The sequence below is a fragment of the Gekko japonicus genome, unplaced genomic scaffold, assembly GCF_001447785.1.
Source record: "Gekko japonicus isolate JY-2015 unplaced genomic scaffold, Gekko_japonicus_V1.1 scaffold172, whole genome shotgun sequence".
In the NCBI taxonomy this organism is placed as follows: domain Eukaryota; kingdom Metazoa; phylum Chordata; class Lepidosauria; order Squamata; family Gekkonidae; genus Gekko; species Gekko japonicus.
In genome coordinates this window covers 403,208-430,846 of record NW_015162479.1, presented here as the reverse complement: position 1 = coordinate 430,846, position 27,639 = coordinate 403,208, and the positions used below count along the sequence as shown (strand labels likewise).

The 27,639-nt window shown below is 41.1% G+C and overlaps 1 protein-coding gene across 1 annotated transcript in view; it reads right to left on the bottom strand.

The window, feature by feature from the left end:
* The window catches only part of EDIL3 (EGF-like repeats and discoidin I-like domains 3), a 344,300-nt gene that overhangs the window by 137,165 nt on the left and 179,496 nt on the right, over nucleotides 1-27,639 (bottom strand). The window contains exon 6 of the mRNA XM_015405823.1: nucleotides 10,023-10,136. Coding sequence (XP_015261309.1) covers nucleotides 10,023-10,136 — 114 coding nt within the window. The remainder of the gene's footprint in view (nucleotides 1-10,022; nucleotides 10,137-27,639) is intronic.

Below are 27,639 nucleotides of genomic sequence, written 5' to 3'. Positions count from 1 at the left end.
GAGTATTAACTGGAGCCAGGACTCTGTAATCAGCCGGCAATTAGGAACACAGGGAACGGGCTTTTAAGGAAGCCCTCTTCACTACCTACCTCGTGCTGGCAACTGATATCATGACTGAATTGCTGCACCTCAGACCTTGCATCTTGTTTCCTGAATTTCTGCTCGACTCCCACGGCTTTTTGACTCAGGAGTCCATCGTTCTTCTGGCTCCCTGACTTTGGAGTGTGTAACCTGACTCTGAACGACGGCTTTCGGCTTTACAACTCAGACTGCCAATCTCTGGTAAACCTTAGACTGTGCAAGTAATCTGATATTTTGGATTACGCTTTTGTTTCTCTGCCTATCTGGTGCTCTGACCTCAGCCTGTGTTTTTGGATACTCTGTGCCTTGCCTAGCCCGCCCCGCCAGGGCAATTGTGACGGTGGGCTGTTCTTTAATGGAAAGCTGGCAAACTTTAAGATTTATACTGCAGGCATCCCAGATTTTGTTTTATACAAAATATTTCCCCATCCATTTTACCAGTAAATGCAAAAATATCCTTTTCCAAGTCTTTCCATAATCACAGTATCCTGGACACATTTATGTCAACTTTGTAGTAGTTATGAATATTTATTTTATTTTCATTTAACATTTATTTAATAATACGATATGCCTCCCCTGAGCTGGATAGCCCAGGCAAGCCCGATCTCGTCAGATCTTGGAGGCTAAGCAGGGTCGACTTTGGCAAGTATTTGGATGGGAGAACTCCTTGAAATACCAGAGGTGGGAGGTGCGGTCAGGCCTTATTCAACCACCTCTCTGAATATCCTCCAGGCCCCCAGTAGGGGTCAGTCACCAGAAGTCACCATTGACTTCCAGGTGCACACACACTAATATATGCATGTGTGTGTGCACACACAAACATATTACAAAAACCCCCAAAATATAAGATACAGCCTAACAATCCCACTAGAGAATAAAGAAGGCCAAGTGCTTTATAGATCTATCTATGGGCAATGTAATCTATTGCTAAAGTGTGAAATTTTAACAGATTTTTATACTAAATAGGTGTTCAAAGTCACAGGAAAGATGTAGTAGAAAGTAGGGGTGTGGACCCCACCTCAAATATCAGTATTCTTGATATTTCTGAATTCCAAATACTGGTATGATATATAGAGTTGGGGTTTGGGGGGTATCTGAATTTTGGGGGTCCATTATTTCCTATGGGGAAATCTTCTGGGTGGATGGGAGAGTTGTTTTTAAAGATACAGTCACCAAAAATTGCAGCAGAGATGCTGGTGTCTATCCATTAAATAATCCCCAGGTTTTGAGTAGATTAGACTGAGGAGTCCAATTCTATGGACCCTTGAACAGGGTGCCCCTAGCCATCCCCCATTATTTCCTATGGAGGGGGGATAAAAACTCTCCAACCTGTTTCCAGGGCAAAAGCCATGCCAGCTAGCAGCAACCACTGGTCAAATGTCTCACATGGAAGAACCAACAAGCCCAAAAGACCCATTGCAGAAACCAATAATCCCAGTAGAACCACAAGCCAATGCACCAAGTTAAACAGAACCAAAGTCAAACCAAAGACTCTCTATAGTAGAAACTGAAAGTAGGGGGAGCATTTTTGCAAGTCCAGCAGAACCAACTGCAGTGTGCAGAAGCCCAGCAAAACCCATTGCCATTGTGAAACTACAAGACCAAGAGAACAAAAGTCAAACCAGATAATCTCTGCAGTAGGAACCGAAGATGGGGCACTTTTGCAAGCCCAGCAAGACAAATGACAATGTACAGAATGCCCAATAGAACCCAGTGCCACAATGGAAGCGCAAGCTCAATGTGACTAATGTCAAACCAGAGAATCACACAGAATAAATCTAAGTAAGGAATGGTGGGTTTGCAAGCCCCCCCCCAAATGGCAATGTACATAATGCCCAGCAGAACCCAGTGCCACTGTAACAGTGAAAAATCAACAGGACTAATGTCAAACCATAGCAGAACAAATCCAAGCACCAAGTAGCAACACTGTAAAAACTGCAAAGGGGAGAGACAGCAACTCTGGCAAAGAAGAAACTGATAAACACACTTGAAATTAATACAAGTACCCTGGTAAACCCATAGCACCGCCCTCCAAGACACAGAAACAAAAGGGAAAAAAGAAAAGAAAAAGAAAAAACAATTCCCAGGAGCCTACAAACATTGGCTCCCAATCTTCCCAGTGAATCCCAAGTATTTCCAGGATTTTTGGGAGCATGTTTTTGGTACCCTGAAAAATTCCCAGATATATTTGTGATATACTGATATGCTATTTGGGGGATATAATTTGGGTTCTGGTATATCTGAATGCACACTCCTAGTAGAAAGTACTAAGCATGGAGAAAGGACTAAACACACATTAGAAAACAACAAAGAAACCTGACAATTTGAATATACACCACACACTACTACAGAAGTTATGGTGGAAAGGAGATGGCTTCCCTGCATTTAATCTGAGTGAGGAGAGCAGATTAATATCATTTGTGCCGGTACAGTGAAGATGCTTGCTGCAGAGAAGTCTGGGCTTTGAGAATTGCATCATTAGTTTAAATACTGCCTAACAAGATCAGCTAAATATCCCTAATGGTGTTTATCTTTCTTAGAACAAAATAAAGCCTTCCTAATCCAGCATAATTATTGTTATCAAAATATTTAAATCAGCAGAGCTACTTGGCCAGGCTTTATTTGAACACCTGATCTGCACATGCAACAGAATGATGTGGGAAAGTGGTGGCAGCACCTTAAAGTAGTAAGATGGATGGCTGCATTCACACACAATGGATAATGCACTCTTAGTGCACCTTAGGAATTTTTGCAACTGGGCTCTTCCTGTTTCACAATAAGGCTTGTGGTTTCTATGCTTGTATAAATATGAAGTTTATACACAGAATTAGATGGCAGTAAAAATAGAACTGTTCAGGAGGGTACCTTAATAAAGGGAATAGGATTCTATTTTTAATGTCTGTTAAAATTTTAATCCGTTTTAAAAATACTGCATTGCCTTTTTGCATTGTTTTCTAACTCTACAATCTGCCTTGAGTCTCAATGAGAAGGCAGAGTATCAATGAAGTAAGTAGATAAACAGATGAAAAGCTACCTCATGAGGTATCTAATACTTCCTTTAACATCCTCTTGCTCTGCTTCTTTCAACTTTGCTGTTGGATTTTTGTATGTCAACATGGATATTCTAGTATTAAATACTATTGTTCAGTGCTTAATACTTTCATAACTGCTTGAGGGTGCTAATTAATTCACTCTATTAACTGTCTCTGATTTCACCATATTCATATGTCACTGCCCAGATTGAACACATTGCCTTAAACTAGTTGTAAAATCTAAGTAATTAGCTTTTTATACTGAAAGGCAGCAGCAGATTTTCCTTATACTCAGGCTAGCCTGAGGTTAATACTGAAGTGTTAAGTGGGCTTCACTGCCATGGATGCAGGCCTAGAATATACACATATCTCTCTGGTCATATATGGTAAAATTAAAACACATGAGGAATCCTCTCATAAGCACACAAAAGAAACACCTGGCTCCTACATATCTTTGGGACCGCCTCTCCTGGTATACCCCCAAAAGAGCACTGTGCTTAGTAGATAAGTACTTACTGGTGGTCCCCGGCCTGAGAGAAGAAGAAGAAGAAGAAGAAGAAGAGATTGGATTTATACCCCACCCTTCACTACCCAAAGGAGTCTCAGAGCAGCCTACAAACTCCTTTCCCTTCCCCTCACCACAACAGACACCCTGTGAGGTAGGTTGGGCTGAGAGAGCTCTGACAGAAACTGCTCTTTTTTTCAAGAGAGACATCTGGCTATCTTTGACCAGGGCCAGGGTGTTTTCTGCCCTAGCCCCAACCTGGTGGAACTTTCTGCCAAAATCCATTTGCTCCAGGTGAACTGATTTCCGCCACCTGGATATCAATTGCACCAATTGCATCAGTTCGCCTTCCAGCTGCCTGGCCCTCCTTTTTTTCCCCTGCCACCCCCCCCCCCATGAGGCAATGGCAGCTCTTGTAGTTTGTTCACCATCTTTGGGCTATTATGTTAAGTGCTGTATTTTACTAATGCAACTGTGATTTTTTATTATTTTAACTGTGTATTTATTATGTGAATCTTTTACTGATATACACTGCCCTGAGCCCTGTTCCACAGGGGAGGGCAGTTTAAAAATCTAATTTAATACTTTAAAAAAGTAATAATAATCTAACCAATGATCAAACTGGTTCAGCATTAGCAGATAGAAATTCATACATATTAATTTATAATGAAATACAGAAGACAATTTTGGGTGCCTAGATAATCCCCATGCAGTTTGAAGAATTACTGCAATTCACATGTCACCTACATTCATCATACCACACTTACCTTACATTTCCCCCCATTTTGTCACCCAATCAGGATATGTTTTCTAGTGCAAAAACAATAAATATTTATTTTATGTGGTATTACATGTCCTAAATGCATCATTGTACATAGTTACAATTTTATTTCATGTAACATGTGGGTTTATTAAGTTATAGGGGAAATATGAGATTTTTGTTGTTGTTTGATGTTCTTAATTGTGTTTTGTAAGTTAATTTGAGACTGTAATCAGTAATTGTACATTTATATAATACAATAGTTTTCAATTTCATAGTTATTGTAATAACGGCAAAAGGGTAGTGTGACGTCCTCCTTATTAGGGAGGACTGGTTTCACTTTAAAAGTTCTCTTTTTATTCTGTTTATCTGGGTATATATGGCTGCCACTAGGAAATTTAAGGATTTCCAAACCTTTTATACTTTACTGTTGCTCTTACTATTTTGGTAGACCGAGTTCAAGGCTTACGAGGAACTATGTGGTCCTGAGGAACTATTTATTTCAGAGCTGGTATACTTGAATGAAAGAGGATTTATTGAAATAAAGCATAAATAAGAGGGTAGTACAATGTAACTAGTAATGTGTAAATACTGAACAATTGCTTTGGTATCCCACACAATCTTCTCCCTCTCTGTCAGGGATCTTTGCATGTAACTTTGTAACACTTGTTTATCTCAATGCCATATACGTTTACTGTTTCACTCTAGGCTGTCACTCAGACTTTCCTTTAACTCTTGTTCACTTAAACTTTACTGTTACCTAGACACTCAGCTTTCAGCTTATAACTGCTTCAACACAGAACTGCTTGTCTCTCCTTTCACACACAGAACTAACTAAACTTATCAACTGTCAAACCTGTAACTGTAAAACCTGACTGACATACATACTCATCCACTCATTTTCACTTCCAAAACCCCTCCCCCTCTCTGTCAACCACCAATCATACCACACTTGCCTCTCTCAACCACTCTAGTCAATCTACCACCATCATGCAACCAAACTTTTAAAGAGACACGCCCACACAAAAACAAGGAATCGTTACAGGTAGGTATAAATGTTTTAAAATAAAATACTTCTATTTTTATTTGCATGTGATACCTGCCATCTTATATTTGGTGTAAGCCAAACTCTAGAAAGATAATGGCTAATAGGTACTAGATAGAATTTAATGGGGAGGCAACAAACGTCAAGCTGTCAAACATCTCTCCAAAAAAGTAAAACAAGAATCCTGGTTTTAAAATGATCGATATTAACTTCAAAGCAATAAAGAAGAAATAAAAGAATAAACAACAAGCAAGCAAACAAACAAATGACAACAACAAAACACTCTCATCCAAAATCCATCTAGGACCAAAAATTGAACTGTATGTCTGGAATCATTACACATGTTTTCTAACTCTCGCTACTGCTGTTTCAAGTATTTGGAGACTACGGTGAATTTTTTTTAGGTCTGAGGTAGGTATAATCAGTAATCGGAGATTTACATAATTAGTGTGACAGCTTTCAATTACATAATTATTGTAAATATATGCAGTGATGTAATTAGGACTTGTAATTACAATGTGTAATTACATAATTACAATGTGTAATTACATAATTAGTTGTTACGATGTGGTAAAAAGCCCTTGTGAAAGAAAGCAGGATACTACAGTTTGCAAGAATAATATTATGATATGTCTAGGAAGGAGCTAACATTTTAATATGAACTTGGCTATAGCTAGTTTATGTTTACAGCTCACAAATCCATGTTAAAAGTCAACAAAATTTTGACTTTTAGGAGAGATGTGGTTGTCTCCCTAGGCCTAGGTATTTCAGTGTTCTGCAGTCAGTATAGACATTAAACCACCTATCCACCATGTTATTTACACTCCATAAAATACCCTAACAACTAAGTGGAGTTAAAGGTAGCATGATAATGAAACATTTCCCCCAATTTTCTGTTACATCCAACTGATTATATAGAGTCCATAAATATTAGTTTTAATGGAAAATATAATGTACACTAATATATGTATTTCCTTCCCTATTCTTCAGACACAAGGGGATACTTTTACTCAGGGCTTTTTTTGTAGAAAAAGCCCAGTAGGAACTCATTAGCATAATAGGCCACACCCGACAGCAGGACGGCATCGGGACTTACTTTTTTCTAACCTGCCATCCCATGAGTTTAGGGATAAGGCAAGAAGGGATCAACCTGGGTAGCCAAGATCAGGAGCACCTCCCCGAATACCTTTGCTGGGTGCCAGGCTAGGCATTGGAGTACCCTAGGCTGATAGTCTTCAACGACTTAAATGTTTGGGTGGCAAGCATATTTTGTCTTGCCCGCTGAGCCAAATGGACCCTCAGTGGCTTCAGATGGCCCTACAGGATTCTATGACTCCCGGTGGCTCGTTAGATGAGCTTGTCAAGGACTGGCACAGTCAGCCTTCGGCAGCTATCAACGAGATTGCTCCCTGATGCCCTCTTTGCCCTCACTCTAAGCAGGTTCCCTGGTTTACCGAGGAGCTCCGACTGATGAAATGAGGGCTTAGATGGTTAGAGAGACGGTGGCGGTGCACCCACGATGAAGCAACAAGAGCATCTTATAGGACGTTTATTAGATCCTATGAGGTGGCAATCAAAGCCGTGAAGAGACAATTCTACACGGCTGTGGTTGCGTCTGCTAGCTCATGGCCAGCACAATTATTTAGAACCATTTGGTCATTAACAGAGCTGCCGCAGGGCAGACCAAATGTTAGGTAATTGGATATCGGCCGTGAGGCTTTTGCAAGCTATTTTGCAGATAAAGTTCTGCTGCTCTGCTGCGATTTCTCTACCACACTTGAGACAGTGACCGAACTCGAGGCTCCACGCATGTCTTCTGGTTCTATTCTGGATCATTTCAGTCCACTTAGCCTTGAGGTGGTCGTCAGACTGCTTTCAACGGTATGCCCAACCACGTGTAGCCTTGATCCGTGTCCTTCATGGCTTATAAAAGCTGACCGTGAGGAGTTACAAGGTGCCCTCAGGGATATTATCCACATGTCCCTCACTGAGGGACTGTTCCCGGGGGCACTCAAGGAAGCAATGGTCCGCCCTCTCTTGAAAAAACGATCTTTGGCCCCGGCTAAATTGGCCAACTATTGGCTGGTCTCCAACTTGCCCTATTTGGGCAAATTACTTGAAAGGGCGGTGGCAGTTCAGTTGCAGAGCTTTATGGATAACACTTCCATGCTAGACCCGTGTCAGTCCGGCTTCCGGCCGGGTCATGGGATGGAAACGGTACTGTTTGCACTCACAGATGACTTCCGGAGGCATCTGGATTGAGGTGGTACAGTGGTGCTGTTGTTGTTAGATCTGTCAGCGGTGTTTGACACCATTGACCATCAGCTACTGATCCACCGCCTCACCAACACTGGGATTCAGGGGCTTGCCTTGCAGTGGCTTGTCTGCTTTCTCCACGGTCGGGGACAGAGGGTGGCGTTAGGGGAACAGACATCCCAGAAGTACCCGCTGGCTTGCAGGGTTTCTCAAGGGGCTGTACTGTCCCCAATATTATTTAACATCTACATGCACCCCCTCGTCCAGATTACCCGGAGGCATAGGCTAGGGTGCCATCAATATGCAGATGACACCCAGCTATATTTGTTGCTGGGTGGTCAGTCCAACTTTACCCCAGATGACCTGGAGCGGGCGCTTTGTGATATGGCGGGCTGGCTTAGACTGAATTGATTGAAACTGTATCCAACAAAGACAGAGGTCCTGTGCCTGAGTCGGAGCTGACCGGGGGGTAGGGATCCCACTCCCGACCTTCAACGGGGCGCCAGTGGTGCCAGCACTGAGGGTTAGGAGCTTGGGAGTGCTCCTGGATGCCACCTGAACAATGGAGGCCCAGGTAGCAGCCACTGCCAAGGCAGCCTTTTACCATCTTTGGCTGATTAGGCAGTTGGTTCCCTTCCTTGAACGCGATGACCTGGCAACAGTGATCCATGCTATGTTCACCTCGAGATTAGACCACTGTAACACTCTCTACATGGGGCTCCCCTTGTCTCAGATTCGGAACCTGCAGCTAGTGCAAAATGCGGCGGCCAGGCTGTTGATGGGCTTCTCTATATGAGACCACATCCAGCCTGTGCTGAAGGCACTGCACTGGCTGCCAATCCCTTTCAAGGTGCTGGTTCTGACCTTTAAAGCCCTATATGGTCATGGGCCTGCCTACTTGAGGGACCGTCTTTCCCCACATATGCCCCAGAGAACACTGAAGTCAGGAACAAAGAATCGCCTGACTCTTCCCAGCCTGAGAGACATCAAGTTGGCTGCACTAGAGCCAGGGCCTTTTCAGCGGTGACTCCACGCTGGTGGAACGAGCTCCCAGATAACATCAGGGCCCTGAGGGACCTTTTATAGTTCCTCAGGGCCTGCAAAACGGAGCTCTCCTGCCAGGCTTTTGATTAGGGGCTGCCACTGATGAGTGGGCAACTGGCAAATGCACCACTGACGCATGCGCTGCTGGAGTACATACCGGCCCACATGAAACATCGACTGGTTATTGCCTTTGTTTATTGCATGCCGTCATCATTTTCACTAGTGCTGTTAGCTGCTTAGGCTTTGTTTGTATATTCCATTGCATTTTAGTGTATTTATTGTTTTAGTGTTTTAATGTTGTTAGCCACCTTGAGCCAACTCTGTGGCAAGGTAGGATAAAAATGGAAATAAATAAATAAATAAATAAGTAATCTTCATATTTCAAAAGAAGACAGCTAAGGCTACCTTTTGAGTTTGTGGCACAGATTTGAACTGGGGATCACTAGATCACAACTCATTCTCTTTGCCACTACAGTATACTAGCTTGTGAATAGCAGGAACATAACCTATAAAACTGAGCTGCCTCTTTGAGGAACTGCTCTTTCCAATTATACAGAATTAGAAGCACACCTCAAAAGATGCTGAATGTTTTATTCCCCATGTTTGGGCTTACATTTCCGTTACATTTCCGTTGGGGCACTAGTTTAGCTTTTGAATAATAAGAGATCTAGGATAAGAACAGCATTAAAGTGAAGTTATGTTTTTCATAATATTAATGATTTGATGGTGTTAGATTATAACATTCTTTCTTCAATAAAACAAAATGCAAAAAAGAAGAAGAAGAAGAACAGCATTAAAGGAGACAGGCATCAACTACGGCTCTGGTCCTCTCTTTATTGGATGAGGATCCTCATCTCCCACCCTATCACCAGAAGCTGAACTAGAAACATTTAAGTCCATTCTGTGCAGGTACTTGTTTTATCAGATGTGACCTTCAGTAAGGTAATGTGGAATTAGCTGGATTCTTCAGAGCAACACAGAAACTGGGGGGTGGCAGTAGGTGGTTCTTCTCAGATCATTCAAGATCTGATCTTTTCACCTCATTATTAATAGCACTAAACTGCCCACTTGGAAACAATTAAATCCAGCTTTTAAAACTGTTTCATAACTGTTTTTTTTAAAGACAAACTTGAAACAGGCATTTATGCTAGGAAAACATAATGCCAACGATAATACCCTACTATCTTGATTTAAATATTTCACATCTAAGTAATCCTTAGAAAGTCTCACATACTAGCATATTATTGCTTTGCAAGACAAGGAATGGAATGTCAATCAATACATTTAAAACATACTTACTATATTGGCAGTTCCTTCCCATAAATTCACCTGGGCACTCACAGGAATAATTAGCTACAAGATCTGTACAAATTCCACCATTCTTGCAAGGTTCAGCTTCACATTCATTCACATCTGCAGGAAATGGCCAAGGAAAGTGTTAGACAAAATTAAGAAAATGTACTTTCAGACTAAGAAGTAAGATACTGTGTAAAGCTGTGTATGGTTGGGGTACTGCTAGCAAACATTTTCAGTGAGGCATACATTATATCAAACACAGTTGAACAATACAGAAATTTTAGAGCACCCCCAAATCTCCCCCTCCATTAAGTATCTGACAATGTTATGTATAATAAAATATTAGATGAAATATAACCAGTCAGGGATTTTAAAAGCACCTTTGGATTTACTGAAATGCTGGGCATATGCTGACCTCCTCCCATTTAAATGACAGGATAAAACTAGATGAAATCCTGGGAGCTTCATAACTGGATTGCCTGTGTGTGTGTTTTCTAAAGAGTTCAAAGCAGTTGGTAATGGAAGGAAGACACAAACTGGATCATAAACTGTGGAAACTCACACCTATTTATGACAGGATTTTAAGAGACACACCGAGATTCCTGGAAGTGGTCAGCGTACCTCTTTCAGTTCATGAGGCAGACACAGTTTACAGTACGTTGCACTACTACTGCTACAGTTTGCCATGTGAATGACGTGGACACTCTGAGTCCATTGCAAATATTGATTGAAAAATAAAAATAAACTTTCTAAATGATATAAAAAGTGTTTAATCCTACCCACCTCCAGTAATGGTCTTTAGTATACACGGGGATAGAAATCTTAGTGATTCCATTAACTTATTTTGCATATAATTTCACACTTTAAAGGTGTGCCTTCAGGGCAACAATTCCCATCACCTCCTTGAACCTTATTACCATAATTGACTGTTTATACAACTAGCACTTTGACAAATGATTTTTTAAAATGTTGTGATAAAAAGGTTGCATTAAAGAGATAACAATGTAACAATAGTAAGAGAAACAGTTCAAATTTATATTTAACACTGCAAACAGAACTAAGATGTAGTTAGGGTTGCCAGGCTGCTGGTCGGGGCAGGGGTTCCCCCAGTTTTGGGGGCTCCAATCCATTGCTGACTGGCTTTACAGTGTTTGTGTTTGTTTTTTTCACTCTTTGTATGCTGTAAATCCTGATTGTTCTAACACAAGTTGAACAGTAGCAAGCAGCTGTGTCTATGTGACTCATGCAAGTCATGTGGTATCAAGTTGCCCTGTGGTTGCTGCCAGGCCTGGCCCTGATGAGTCCTCCCTCAAAGGCCAAAACAGCACTGGAAAGGGCCCTGCTCCTCTCCCTGCCTTTTGCAGACAAATACCAAGCCTAGAATCCCGGGGTTGCCTAGCAACTGCCACTGAAGGCTTCTTCTTCTTCTTCTTCTTTTTTTTAAAGTTACAGGCTTTCCTTCTATCATTTGTGGGTTTTAACCCCCCCCCTACTCTTTTTTAGGCTTCAGATTTTACTGCAAACCTGAGGCATTTTTCAGGTTTGTAGAAAGATCTGTCTTGTCTGTTTGCAGCTCCAGTCATCATATTTAAGTATCCTCAGATTTGGCTGACTTTGCTCTTACAATATATAAGTGGGGCCTTGTGATAATTGCAGGAGGATCCACTACAGCTCCAAGTTTTATTTCCTCCCCGCATCACTGCCCCTGGGCCTGGCTTCTCACTCCTCACACCAGTGACCACCTTGCAGCTCATGGCAGCTGGACCCACTGAGGCTTCTTCCCCATCCCCATCAATGACCATGTTGGCAAACCCTGCACAGCACCTAGCCCCTGGGTCCACTGAAGCTCCCTCCCCAGTCACTGCTGGCAATCCCTGCATGACTCTGGGCCGCTGAGCTTGCCAAGGCTTCTCCTCCCTCATTGTCAATAGCATCAAGCCCCATGTGACTCCCATCTGCAGGGCTCTCAAGTTTTCTCCCCCCACACACACACTATTGATGACAGTGAGCCCTGCCTCTCACCAGGCAAGTGAAGATTTCTCTCTCCCCCCCATTCATGATGCTGGTGAGCCCTGCATGGCTCCCAACCCCCAAAGGCTTCTCCCCCCCCCCATCTATCAGTGATGACTGCAGGAGGAGGAGGTAGGAGCATTGTTCCTGAGGAGGGAGTAGATAAAAATGTAATAGAAAAGAATTATGCATAGCGGTGAATTGAATTTCAATAATTACATGTTCAGACTTCTGTGTATTGAATGGTTCAGGGAGGGTAATGGCAAAGTTAAAACTGTGCACCATATTAGTTACATTACTTTGAGGGAAGTCTAACAAATTCAAGTCCTCCAAAACTTTGCTAGCCAGCCTTTGGGTAGGGATGCTGTAAGTTTCCTCATCTGAATTTCCACCCAGATTTGTGGGGTCAAACTATCTTATTTTGTTAGCAGGGTGTAACTGATGATATCAGACTCTACTGTTCTTCCATAATTGTACTGCACAATTGGCACAGAACAAACACAAATAGATAAAAGTATTTCATTTCCCCCCTCTCATTACAAAATGCACTGGAGAATTATTGCGATATAAATCAATGATTTTATTGGTTTCTGCATAACTAATATACATCATGCATTAACTGTGCAACTTTTACCATATTTGAACAGTTATTATGAATGCTTCAGCATTTCATGTGTAACTCAGAAAAAATGGTGATAGAGTGCTCCTTGCTTGCAAAATATGGGTGGGGGGGGATTCCAAAATAGCCTATGATATTCAGAATTTGTTTTCCCTTTGGTTAAAGTGAAACAGAGTTATATGTGAAATAGAATAGCAAAAGTATAATAGACCAAAATGTGGGCATCTGATCACTGTACACCTGAAAGCACATCACACAGTTCATCACACAAATGCAAAACTTGTCTGATCCTTGAAGCTGACTGTGTGAAAGGCTACCTAGAAAATTTTAATAAACTGCATCAATGTTTTTGGATAAAGAGTGGAGCACAAATGAAACCAATATGGCAAATTTCACTTAGGCCACTAGTCCCACCTCCCCTCTACCAACAGGGAAGGGGCACGTAGAAGGGCTTATTCCCTTTCTTTTTTCCACCCAGTGCTCTTTTCCAGGTGAACTGAACATGGAGGGGATCAGCAGAGCCAAGACCAGTTTCCTGCAATCACTGGGAGGCAAAGAGAAAAACTGGGAACCATGAGAATCCCCAAAAGGGATTCCTTCTGGAAGAACAGCCATTGTTTAAAATTAGCATTTTAAGTATGATAGTTCTGAGACTGAACTGCAGTGTGATTTACTCCACTCTCTCACACCATTATTATTTTATTTTATTTAAAACATTTTTAGGCTCCCTTTCCAAAGATCTTAGGGTTCTTAGGGCACTGAACAATGAAAACCAGTAAAAAAGGCTTTTAAAAGGATACATTATAAAAACAATTAAAACAGCAATCAAAAACATAAACAGGATAAAGCTTCAGTGAGGAATGCCAAACAAAACATATAAGTCTTTACCTGCTGGTGGAAGGCAATAATTGAGGTGGACAGATAATTTCCCTAGGGAGGGTTCCATAATTTTGGTGCCACAACCAAGAAGGGTTGCCACCCACCTAGCCTCAGATGTCAAGGGTACACAAAATAAGGGCCCCTGAATATGACCACAGTGGTCAGAAAAAATTAAAATGAAAGTAGTCGGTCCATTAGGACCCTGTTCACAAAGTATCATTTATGACCCTACATTATGAAGATATTACTTTTATCTTCTACAATCACAATCTGAAGTATATGCATCTAAAGCAAAACCACAGTGGCATTGCTAATGTAGACTTAGTATAATTAATTATTTATTACATTTTTTCTATCTATTTATTTATTTATTTATTTATTTCATTATTACATTACACCTGAAGGCTCTTGTGGCAACTTACAATATTAAAATCAATAAGCTAAAAAGAACATAAAAACAAATAACAAATATTAACTATTAACACTAAAATATTAAAAATAAGTGGCTATCACTATATTACTATTCAAACAGCCCAAACATGTGGTTACCCTCCAAAGTCCCCCAGAACCAACAGTCTAGGGAAATGCAGTGTCCATTCAGCTACTGCCTCTGATAGAAGGGAGTCTGCTTCTGAGCTAGGTGAATGGTACATGAACAGGAATCCCACCCTCTCCCTGACACCCCAAGCCAGGCCAACACATTCAAGGCCAGTGATATCTGGCACCAAGATCCTCTGGAAGTGAAAACAGTCTTGGATGAGGATCACCACTCTGTCTTCCCCCCTCCATCCCTCAGTTTGATGTTAATGGAGGATCAAGTATCCTGGGGGAGTCGGCTGGGTGAGAATAACTGCCTCATCCTCACCCACCCAGGTCTTGGTCAAGCACGCCAGGCCAAAGCATGAGAGTCTCCGGAAGAACTGTAGTCTTATTTCTTACTGACCTGGCATTACACAGCATCAAAGTTGAAGAGAAGAGAATTAACCGGGCCTACACACCGTCATTCCTTGGGATGGGATGGCAATTAGAAGGGGTCTGAGCATTTCCATATCTTGTTACCCTTTGTGGGGGGGAAATCCCCCAAATCGAACCTAAACAAATGGTAGCCATATAAACTAAGCTTGTTATCCCTGGATCTGATGAACATCTATATTATATTGCATGCTAATTTACTGCTCACCCTCTGCCAATATGTATGGACTGGTAAATTCCATTCCATTGTATCTGAGGAAGTGTGCGTGCACACGAAAGCTCATACCTTGAATAAAACTTTGTTGGTCTTAGAGGTGCCACTGGACTCAAACTTTGTTCTGCAACAGTTGAGTATTACCTCATTTCCCTCACCTCCATTAGCTTGATGGGTCCAAATATATTCATTGGGTGGAGGGAGCACACTGTCTGCAGGAGGTGCATCTGGAGGGTTGAATAAATCAGAGGAAGTTTGGGCTAGAGTTGGCTTTATCAAAACCACCTCAGCATCCACCATTTTGGAAAGGGAGATCTGGGGCATTAATGCTGAAGCACCTTTTTTAATTATCAGAAGTCTATATCTCAGTTGTTCCAAGCTATCAGTGATTACTTTTTGCTCTGAAGTTGAGACAGCAGCATAAGAATTTATTAATCCCTCATCCAGAGTATCATCAAAAGGAGACCAGACCTCTCTATGTTGTTTTCTGCATTGGTCTCCAAGCAAACAGAAGGGTCATCCCACCCAATTAGCTCATGGTGTGAAGCACTAGCTGATCCTCCCTTCAGGTGCTTCTCTTTGGTTGTAAGGCTGAATAGGCATGGAGTTTTCTGATTAAAAAGAGGAGATTGTCTTGTGTTCATAAAAACTCGTGTTGGGAAAATTCCCTTTGAATTTAGGAAGTCTTTCCATTGGCTTGATAATGAGGGGACAGTTGAGCAGTCAAATGTTAATAATACTCTACAAGCCTGGCAAGAGTGATTAAGGAGCTCAACTGATTTCAACTTAGAAGACCTAATTCTGTTGCCAAACAAAATTCTCAGGTGCTGCTCAGCCTGGAATTTAGTATTCAAAAAAGCGATGTATCCATTAAATTGATAGATGTTTTAAGTAGTTCCCTGAGACAAAAAAAGTTCCCTCACGCAAAAATAAATAAATCTAAATCTGGCCAAGTACAACCTTTGTCTTGCCTCCACCCCTTTTGTGTGCTAACAAGCAATATCTTCACAGTTAGATTTTGCAGGTCCTCCCCACAGCACTTGGGCCAAAAGGATTACCTACCCCTCAGCATTTTATAGCTGCTGAAGCTTCCATGGAGCCATTGGTATCCCATGTGTACTTTTCAGTAAGTTATTTCATGTTTAGCCTATGCTGTCTTCAGCAGCTCTACTTTAAAAGTATGGTATGCAGCAAATATAAAGAAGGCAAGAGGGAATAGAATGTACAGAATAGCAGACTACAGAGTAAACTAAATACACCACAAGCACATTGTTGATATTTTTAAATTAAACTCTGAAAACTGCATGATGGTTGATGAATTATGCACAAGCTGCCCCTGCCAAGTACTAGACAGACTCAGAATATATTAGCAGATGCGCCTTAATGCTGTAGATAAACTGATTTCTGATAAGATTATAAAATATATTGTCCTTTGTCAAATATCAGTTCAAATCCTCTTTTGTGTAATAGATGCTTAACTACACATAAACTTTTCAAACCAAAAAAACTCTGTGACCAATCTTTTAAAAGAGAGGGAATTAAATATATTCAGATCATAAGGAAGACCCCAGTGGGCCATTCTTTCTGCACAAGAGCAAACATATAAAATCTTAATTCTGAAAACATTCACATTACATAGCTGCTAACAGAAAGTAATCTCAATGATCTGTAGGCCTAATTCCTAAACAGTAATAAAAAAACGGCAGCTATGAGCCATGATAACTAAATGGAACTTCAATGTTCAAAGGCAATATACCTGAGTTCTCAGTACAAACATTGGTCATTTCAGCTATAATAGAAAAACAGGAGAAAACTAAAAGGGGAGTAGTGATGCTGAAGTCTGTATTCCCAAGGATCAGAATAAATTAGGGTGGAGGGAGATGGGGGTGGCTGGGGCCACAACAAAAATTAGAATTATTGGGAAATAAGTTTTCCAATGTTGCTGATAATTTTCCAGGCCCTTACTAATGTGAGTCTGAGGATTTGTATGACTTGTGGGCTGAAATCTGCCATTAATCCTAAACAAAGTCACATCGTTCTAAGTACACTGAATGCAATGGGCTTAGAAGGGTGCAACTCTGCTAGCATGGTGCTGTAAAAGTTGCATAAGTGCTTGCCAGTTAATTCAGATTTCAAAGCCAGTCTATTCTTCATATGGCTGATGTCTGAAGCAGTGTCCATACATCATCTTTACACTACAAGCACTACATGGACAATTTCTGTGGTGATAGATTCTTTTTTTTATGAGGAAAAACATCATGCAGCAAGCATTTCAACTGGCCTCCCCAGGATTGGCATGATGTGTAACCTTAGACTTAAAGCTCTTTAATGCACAAATCTGAATTGCATGCCACATGGGCCTGGGAAGGAATAGACTTCCAAGCCTGTTTCTTCAGGTCCTTTTCTCCAACTCCCATAATACTAGAACCTGAGGTCATCCACTGAATCTGAGGGTTGGGAGATTCAGGACAGACAAAAGCAAGTATTTCTTCACTCACTGTATAGTTAATTTGTGAAGCTTGCTGCCACAGGATGTAGTCATGGCTGCCAACTTGGAGGGGAGTAAAAAAAATCATGGAGGACTGGGATATCAATGGCTAATAACTATGATGGATATAGGGTTGCCAGGTCTGGGTTGTAAAATATCTGGATACTTTGGGGGTGGATCCAGGAGAGGACAGGGTTTAGGGAGGGGAGGGAATGCAACATGGTACAATGTGATAGAGTCCACCATTCAAAGCAGCCATTTTCACCAGGGGATCTGATCTCTGTCAGCTGGAGATCAGTTGTAAAAGCGGGAGATCCCCAGGCCCCACCTGGAGACTGGCAACCCTAGATGGATATCTATTTCCACTAGCACCAGAGTTAGTACACCTCTTTAAATCAGTTGCTGGGGAGCACAGGCAGGGTGATGCTGTTGTAGTCTTCCTGTTTGTGGGCTTTCTAAAAGTAGCTGGTTGGCCTCTCTGAACAGAATGCTGGACTACATGGGCCTTTGGTCTGATCCAGCATGGCTCTTCTTATGTTCTTATGTCCTGGGAGGTCAGAAAAACTGCAGGTCTCCATCTGGTGATGCACCCTTTTCTCTTACTCCTAGTGCAGTACCAACTTTTCTCTGAGTAGTAACCTCTACCAGCAACAAATCTGCAAGATTATCTTCTGCTAGATGGAACTGTACATTTAGCCCTCTGTCCTAGGGATGGGCATGAACCCCATCATGAGCCTAAATGTATCATAAAAATTGCCTGGTTTGTGGTTCGTGAGCTGAGGGTTGTGCGATTGTGCTTGCAATGAACCTCCCATGAACCTCCATGGTTTTTTACAGAGGTTTGTGCAGTTTGTGTCGGCGGTTCATGCGGCAGATACACTGGCAAGCAATGAATTGTCAAAGCAATGGGGAATGGACTTCTGCACCCCTTCTGCCGCCCTGGAAACACCAATAGTGGCCCTCCAAACACCAAACAAAAGTGGCCCTTGTGGGACCTGGGGGTGCAGAGGAAAGCATGAAAGAGTCTGGGTTGGGGTTTGGAAGGAGATTAGGGAAACGCAGAGGGGGAGTGCACCGGTGGCGGTGCAGGAGAGAAAGGAGGCAGAGATCCAGGCTTGGGGGAGAAAGGGGAAGGCGATCTCCTTTTCACAGAAGCAGTGAGAACTTCAGGAAACTGCCCTGCGAGGCCGTCAGAGGGAAGCCAACAGATGAGGCATCTCTAGCTCACAGGGGGACCATTCTACCGTATCACAAACTTCATGAAACAAACCAGTTCAGTAAATGGGAAAGTTCATGGTTCGTGAGACCCCACAAACCATGAACCGGGATTAACCTCCATTTTCCTGGTTCATGCCCATCCCTACTCTGTATCTCCATTGCCATTTAGAGGCTCTGCTTAGTTGCCATGTGTCCTGGTCCTGCTTCACTCAAGCTAGCTAGCATAGGGATGCAATCTACTGCACTTCCACACTGTTGGACTATTACACCCAAGGGATGGTGAACTTGACCACTACTCCTCCCCTTTACTGTTCTTTTGGAAGCAAGACCAAATAGGTGTGGTGTTTTTTATACAGATCAGGCTCTGAGCATTGAAAATATGAGAAATTTTAATAAACCGAAATAGAAATATTACACCTTGATGTTCCAGCACAAGGCTGATCAAGGAAGCAAAGAAAATGTGAAAACACAAATCCTCTTAATTCCTAAACTCCATGCTTATCTTAAATGATATTGTATTCAGATCGGCTAGTAATTTGGGAAGTTGCAGCCTTTAAAAGTTCATCATTAGCTTAGCTCTCAGAGTTGGAACTTCCCTCCATTGACCTTTGACACATGGTAAAGATGGAGTCACAATCTAAAGGTTTGTTCCCCCATGGCTAGAGCCAACCGTCATTGCACAAGTGAGAGACTAAGAGAGCTTCTTCCTCATGTCCTGAGAATTTATAATATTTTCTTGGGAGTCTATCCACCTCTGAGGTCAGTCCTGATCTTCCTTCCTCAAGAGGAAGAAAATACTAGCTAGCCTTTTGGCTATTCCAGTTTCTGTCCTTTTAGGTGTGACATTCTAGCAAGGTGCTTGTTGGCAAACCTTTTGTCTTACTCCATCCATAGTGATTTACATAACTAAGCACTGGAGTGATCTGTGCTGGGAGGGAATACTTTGGAATACTGTGTGCAGTTCTGGGCACCACACCTTAAAAAGGATATTATAGCTTTGGAAAAAGTGCAGAAAAGGGCAACTCGAATGATAAAAGGGTTGGAACACTTTCCCTATGAGGAAAGGTTAAAGCGCTTAGGGCTCTTTAGCTTGGAGAAAAGACGACTGAGGGGTGACATGATCGAGGTTTATAAGATTATGCATGGGAAAGAGCAGGTAAAGAAAGAGGTACTTTTCTCCCTTTCTCACAATACAAGAACTCGTGGGCACTCCATGAAACTGCAGAGCGGTCGGGTTAGAACGGATAAAAGGAAGTACTTCTTCACCCAAAGAGTGATTAACACATGGAATTCACTGCCACAGGAAGTGGTGGGTGCTACAAGCATGGACGGCTTCAAAAGGGAATTAGATAAGCATATGGAGCAGAGGTCCATCAGTGGCTATTAGCCACAAGGTATAGCTAGGGGCTCTGGGGCAAGTGATGCTCCGTCTTCTTGGTGCTTGGGGGGGGGTCAACAGTGGGAGGGCTTCTAATGTCCTGGCCCCACTGCTGGACCTCCTGATGGCACTGGTATTTCTGGCCACTGTGTGACACAGAGTGTTGGACTGGATGGGCCTTTGGCCTGATCCAACATTGGCGTCTCTTATATTCTTATGTTCATATGACTCATCCCATATAGGTTTCCTTTAGCTAGTCTTTACCAGCCTTGAAGATTTTGTGACAAGTGCAAAGTGTAGCCCTACTTAGTATAATATTGAGATGGACTCTATGGTAGAGCACATTCCTTCAGAGGGCCAATATCACATATTTATCTCTTTCCAAGTATTAAATAAATCAAATAAAAAGAACAGGATATTGAACCCTCTCTTTTTTGCATATTCAAATACATATTGAAGTCTAATAGCCTTGTCAAAGTATGCAGTACCTATCTGTTACTTTCAACTAAAAAGTGACCTCCATTTTAATTTGGTTTTTTTAAAAAAAAATTTGGGTCTCTCCCCCATCCAGGGATTTCTGTGAAATTCTGCCTGATACAGATGTTCAGATTCCAAGCAAACGTCAAACAAGAAGGTCAAGCATTCTGCAAGACTCACATGGCCAATAGGTATGTTTTCAGATAAGCTGTTTGAACTTGAAGGGTAGCCTGAAGAGAGAGAGAACACAAAACAATACATTGTTTCTTCTCTCTAAAGTTCTGGAAAGATAGGGGAGAGATTTTGTTGATTTGATTCAGTCTCCCGGGGGGGAGGGGAGTGAATAAACCACCATTTGAAATAAATGTATATTTTCTTAGAAATTGGCTGAAGAATAACATGGAAAAATAGAGTACATCAAGGCCTTAGATAATAGCTTTGGCTTGTTTGAATGCATAATCTGGAGCAAACTGAAAATATTTACATTCATTGCACACTTTTATGATAAGTTCACTGTATTGAGTGCTAAAATGAATATTAGCATATAAACTGGAATTTAGGCCATTGTGTGAGCCCATACACAGGCAATGCCCTTCTTAATCAAAATAGCATTTTTCTTCTCTGGACTGAGAATTGCCAGATAATGCTGATTTTGGCAAATTCTTTTCTTTAAAGGAGGTAACATCAAACTACCGAGTACATAAACAAAATTCTTAAAATTGTGAAATATTTCTTGGTCTTTTTGTGAATGGACAGAGTGCTGAATTTGGATGGGTGTGCGTATCTGGGTTAAAATTCCTATGTACTTATGAAGTAGTCTTCAGATTGCCTGAGAGAACATCTCATAAGATAATCATAAATATAAAATTTCAGTATGCAGCCATGAAGTCCTTGGAAACAGATCCAAGAACTTAATGACTGTGACAGGGGTTGAATCTGCCCATCTATACGTTGTGGCTAATAGTCACTGATGGACCTCTGATCCATATGTTTATCTAATCCCCTCTTGAAGCTGCCTATGCTTGTAGCTGCCACCACTTCCTGAGGCAGGAAATTCCACATGTTCTAAACCTACTGCTCATTAATATCATTGAGTGCCCATGAGTTAGAATTTTTGGCTTCAATGTGAATTCCTTTGCACTTCCCCACGTTGAACCTCATTTGCCATGTTGACACCCACTTGCCCAGCCTTGAAAGATCCCTCTGGAGTGCCCCACAGTCCTCCCTGGTTCTCACCACCGTGAACAATTTAGTGTCATCTGCAAATTTATCCACTTCACTGCTTCCTCCCAACTCCAAATCATTAATGAACAAGTTAAAAAGTACAGAGCTTTGCAGTACCCCACTGCTTACTACCTTCCACTGTGAAAACTGCCCAGTTAGACTCACTCTCTGTTTCCTGTTAATTAACCAGTTTTTAATCCACAAGAGAACTTGTCGTCTTATCCCATGACTGCTGAGTTCAATTAGGAGCCTTTGATGAGAAACTTTATTAAAAGTTTTCTGGAAGTCTAGGTAAAAAAACATATAACTGGGTCACCCTTGTCCACATGTTTTTTGGGTTTTTTTAAGCCCCCGGAGGGGATTTTTTATTGATTTTTTATAACTACAAAAAACTACAACAGAAAAAAAGGGAAGGGGAATGCTACATATACGGGAGAAAGTAAAGTACCCACTACTATCTAAAAACCCAAGAAAGGAGATCCTCCAACTAGCTTTGATACATCAAATCTTCTCATTGTTGATCCTTTTATAAACTGAGTCAAACATTAAAACCTTTACCCTTAGAGTTTACATTTAAATGTCTAGTAACAGTACCCCCAATCATCTCCAAAAACCAAAGTTCTCAAAGGCACAATTCAGAGTCCTTCAGCCTTTACTTCTTCTTTTCTCCTCTCTTCCGCAACTTGTAGGGACTTTTTGGGGCTGCTGCCCCCTGCTCAGACAAAGAGTCCTCGCCGGAAGAACCAGTTTCCAGCACGCCACTGGACCTACTGTCCTCTTCTTTTTTCTCGTCCTCTGACCTTCCCAGCTGTTCCCTTAGGGATTCTTAAGCTTTCAGAACAGAGCTAATCTTTTCTTTTTTCTCTTTAAGAACATAAGAACATAAGAGATGCCAATGTTGGATCAGGCGAAAGGCCCATCCAGTCCAACACTCTGTATCACACAGTGGCCAGAAATACCAGTGCCATCAGGAGGTCCACCAGTGGGGCCAGGACATTAGAAGCCCTCCCACTGTTGATCTTAAATATTGATCTTAAACGTTACTCCTTCTGGTAATAGCCATTTGTATCCAATTGAATTTGTTTGGAGAAAGAGCACAAGTTCCTTATATTTCTTTCTGCGTTGTCTCACTTCAAATGGAATAACCTTTAGCGTTCTGATAGCATTCTCCCCTGCTTTTAGGGGTGTTGCAGCCACCGCTTTCAGGATAGCATCCCTGATGTGCCTCTTTGAGAATCTTACTACAATTTCCCCAGGCAGATTATTTTTCTTTATATATCCTGAATATGACCTATAGGCAACATCCATATCGTTGAGCAGCGATTCCGCCTTCATTTCTGTTACTGGGGCTAGTAGCTCACTCATCAGTTCTTTAAGATTCTCTCCTCTGTTCTCTGGCACACCCTGGAAGCGCAGGACTATGTTAGCCTTATCCATTTGGACTTGCAGCATCTGATCTTCCAGAAAAATTTGTTTCTTTTCCAGCTTTTCTTCCTCAATAGCTTTTGTTCATCGATATGCCTACTAATTCTATCTTTAATACCAGATTCCACCAACTTACCCGGTATTGATGTTAGACTGATTGGCCTGTAATTTCCCAGATCTCCTCTGGAACCTTTTTAAAAGATGTGGGTTACATTAGTTACCTTCCAGTCCTCAAACAGTAGAAAAGAGTAAGAGTCCAATAGCACCTTAAAGACTAACAAAATTTGTGGTAGGGTATGAACTGTCTTGAGTCACTGCTCACTTCTTCAAATACAACCAGTCCTCAGTAATAGATACAGATTTTAATGATAGATTGCATATTTTTGTCAGGAGATCCACAAGTTCACATTTGAGTTCCTTCAGTACTCTTGGATGTATGCCATCTGGGCCTGGTGATTAGTCAATTTTTAATTTATCCATCAGTGGTAAGACCTCCTCTCTTGTCATCTCAATTTGACTCAGGTCTTTCAACATCTCTCCCAAAAGTGGGCAAAAACCTCTCATCTTCTACAGTGAAGACAGAGGCAAAAAATGCATTCAGCTTCTCTGCCATTTTCCTATCATCTCTTAGTAGTCCTTTTATTCCTTGGTCATCCATAGGCCCCACTGCCTACCTGGCTGGTTTTCTGCTACTACTGTATTTGAAGAAATGTTTATTGTTGGTTTTTTATGTTTTGGGTTGTTGTTTGTTTGTTTTTGCATTATGCTCCTCATAGTTCTTTTTTGCCTGTCTGATCACCGACTTGCATTTTATTTGCCAAAGTGTATGCTCCCTTTTATTTATTTCACTTGGACTGCCTTTCACTGCTTAAATGAATCCTTCTTACCTTTTACTGCTTCCATTACTTTGTTCATTAACTATGTGGGCCTTTTTTTGTACCTATCTTTATCTTTCATAACCTGTGGTATACATTTTATCTGAGCTTGTAGGATTGTAGTTTTTAAAAGTCTCCAAGGTTCCTGAAGGGATTTGACTCTCCTTACCTTTCCTTTCAGTTTTTTCTTCACAAGCACCCTCATTTGAGAGAAGTTACCCCTTCTAAAGTTAAATGTGGTTGTGTTGGTCTTTTGGGGCAACTCCCTATTTACAAAAATGTTGAACTTAATAACATTATGTCACTGTTTCCAACTGGTGCTATCACATTTACATCTCTCACCAGGTCCTGAGCATTACTTAGGACCAATCCAGGATCACCTCCTCCCTGGTAGGTTCTGTGACCATCTGCTCAATGGCACAGTCATTGAGAGTATCTAGAAACCCAATCTCTTTCTCCTGACTTGAACACATATTGACCCAATCAATGTGTGGGTAGTTAAAATCATCTATTATGAAACAGTTATTTTGTTTAGTTGCTTTCCTTAATTCTTTTGCTATTTTTAAATCATCCTCTAATATTTGATCAGGTGGGCGATAACAAACTCCCAGAGTTAAACTTCCTTTTCGGCACACTATTTCCACCCATAGCGTTCTTTAAGTGAATCTATTTCTCTTACATTCTCAATCTTACTGGACTATATACCCTCTCTGATATACAGAGGCACTTGATCTCTGACCCTTCCCTCCTTATCCTTATGATATAATTTAATCCGGGAATCACTGTATCCCACAGATTTTCCTCATCCCCACCAAATTTCTGAAATGTGCACAATATCTGTGTTCTCCTCTGATACTAACCATTCCAGCTCTCGCATTTTACTTTGAACACTTCATCTACAACAACAACACAATACCTTTATTGGCATACAGGACAATAAATAAGTTACTTCATCAGGTATTATTACACCTGCCTTCTTAAAACATGTCAATATTTTAAAAAAAACCTCCTTACTGCCAAGATCTTAGTCAAGAATTCAGCAATCTGCAGTAACTTCAGGTGACTCATCAGCTAAAAGGTACCTAATTACGTTTTCAGTGTTAATCCTAGACAGTATGGGTTTAATCCAAAGTAATTGAAGATGTGAGTGGAGGAGACAGCATAATAAGATGTGATCTAAGGTAGCAGGTTCTCCAGATGAGCAATTACAAATTCTATCACATTTCAGGATACCTATCTACCTGAAACCCAAGATGAGGGGAAAACATTAATTCTGGCTAGCATAAAGGCTCTGTGTTGCAGCGGAATCACCAAGTTAGAGAAGTATTGTGCCATATTATTTGGTTCATATCTGAGGCTGAGGGAAACCAAACACCCAAGTACTTAAAGGATCTGACTTGCTCAATTTCCCTCCCATCTATTTTCCACAAGGTGCATTTCCACGCCTTGGATTTTGATTTTCCCATAATTAACTGTAAGAGAGTTCTGTCTACAATAGGAGGAAAACATTGTTAGGATCCATTTGAGGCCTATTCTGGTGGTCGAAAGAACCACAGCATTGTCTGCATATAATAAGATGGGTGTAGATAGAGAGTTCAATCTGGGGGCATGTCCATCTATTGCTGCGAGATGTGTGGGAAGATCAGATAGGAAAAGATTAAATAAGGCTGGAGCTAATACACATCCCTGCTTAACACCTTTTGAAACAGGTATTTTATGGCTTAAAAAACCCTTTTTACCATACCTAATTTGGCAAGTATTCGATTGATGTAATTTATGTATTAGGAAGAGTAGTCATTGGTCTATAGTCATCCTACCTAATTTAATCTATAAGACTTGCCTATCGACAGAGTCAAAGGCCTTTTGAAGATCGATAAAGGCAGCATAGAGTTTACCTCTGGGGAAGCGGGTATATTTCTCTGCTAAATAAGATAGTACTGTACAGTGATCGAGAGTAGAGTGGTTGGTTACAAAACCAATCTGCTCACTTCCAGGGAGAATGCAAGATTTCATCCAGCTCAGTAGTTTCGAGAGAAGGTGATTAGCATAGAGTTTCCACAGGGCTAATAGGTCTATAGTTCTCTGTGTTGTTAGGATTACCTTTTTAAAAAAATTGGGACAATTATGAAGTTCAACCAAGTATCTGGTAAAACTCCAAATTTATCAATAAGCGTGAATAAGTGGGCAAGAACTTGTGTCCACCAATCAATATCACTCTTAAAAAGTTCAATAGGTAGGCTGTCAGGTCCTGGGGCTTTGCTAGATTTAAAAGTTAATAAGATCAAAAAATTCATCATAGGAGACAGGCGGCCAATCTGGCAGATCAGCAGGCATTGGTCCATTATTTCCTGGGCCTAGACAGGATGGATCATTAAAGAGATCTGAGTAATAAGTTGTCCAATTTTATGTAGTAATTTTAGGGGATATACATCGCCCAAATAATTTTTTTGACCCAGAGACCAATGTCCAGAAGGTTTTATGGTCACTACACTTGATCGCTCTAAGTAGTTGAGACCATTTCTTTATGGCAAAGATGTCACGCCCAACCCCTCATGATACGGGATACTTCATATTATATGACACTCAAGAAGCCATCCATGGATAGCATCATTCTGACTAGTTCAGGCATGTCTATCTGCTCCAGGATCTTTGGACTACTATGCATTTTTATTGTATATGGATTTTAAGATACTTGCAAGATAAACTAACAATGAGTCTTACAATCAAGATGGGTAGCCGTGTTAGTCTGCCTGTAGCAGTAGAAAAGACCAAGAGTCAAGTAGCACCTCAAAGCCTAACAAAATATGTGGCAGGGTATGAGCTTTTGTGAGTCACTGCTCACTTCTTCAGTGAGTCTTAAGCAAAGTAACTCAGTTTAAAATTGCAATGTTGGTCACTTCCTACAATCTTTTATCTCTGCAATTCAATGGTATCTTGTTGAATATGGAAATAAATCACGTTCCTTATTAGTTAAACAAGCCTATAAATATTTTGATACATGTATTTGATTTTACGATTGGTATTAAAGTTTATGGGATAGGACAGTCTCCACACATAAATATATAAAGGAAGTCTTCCTTTGAACCTATGTCATAGATGGTCTTAAATGGCACCATTAAAATTAATTATTTATTTTCTTTTAATGTACATTTTAAAAGCTGTAATTACCAAGCTGTTATTGCTGGTGTTTCAAAACTAATTTGACAGTACGGATTACTTCAGTTGGTTGTCACAAAGGACAGCAATGGGAGAGAGAAGCAATGTGAGTAAGGCACTCATGGCAGTCTGAAGCCTGGTCAGTTTCACAGCTGTCCTTCCTCTGGCAAAATTCCACTGTAATGTAGCAATTTCAGAGGCTGCAGTTTTAATTAGGGGGTTGAATGTGGCAGCTGTATAAAAGATGTGTTAATTTCCTTTCACATTCTGCAAAGTTGGCATTAGTTTAAGGTAGGCTATTAGAGGGAAAGGAATATTAATGTGTAGAATACAAAGTTGTTCATATCGGACACGCAAAATGGGCACTGAATAAAGGCTAAACTGTTTCTGCCTTCTGGAGTAATTGTTCACATATGATGATCGAAGGCCCAATCACATCCTTGGTGGCCCCAAAACTGTGCATTTGCAGACCATCAGGAATTGTGAGGGGTCAGTTATATAAAACAGGCAGTGATATTTCTCCATGGGGCACTTACAGAATGCCACTACAATCAAGGTTTATAACATGTTGCATGAGGTGAAGAAAGTGGATAGAGAGAACTTGCTCTCTCTCTCCTCCCCTCCCTTTCATAAATCTAGAATGCAGGGGCAGACTGAGGACATACTCTTCACTCAATGAGAAATT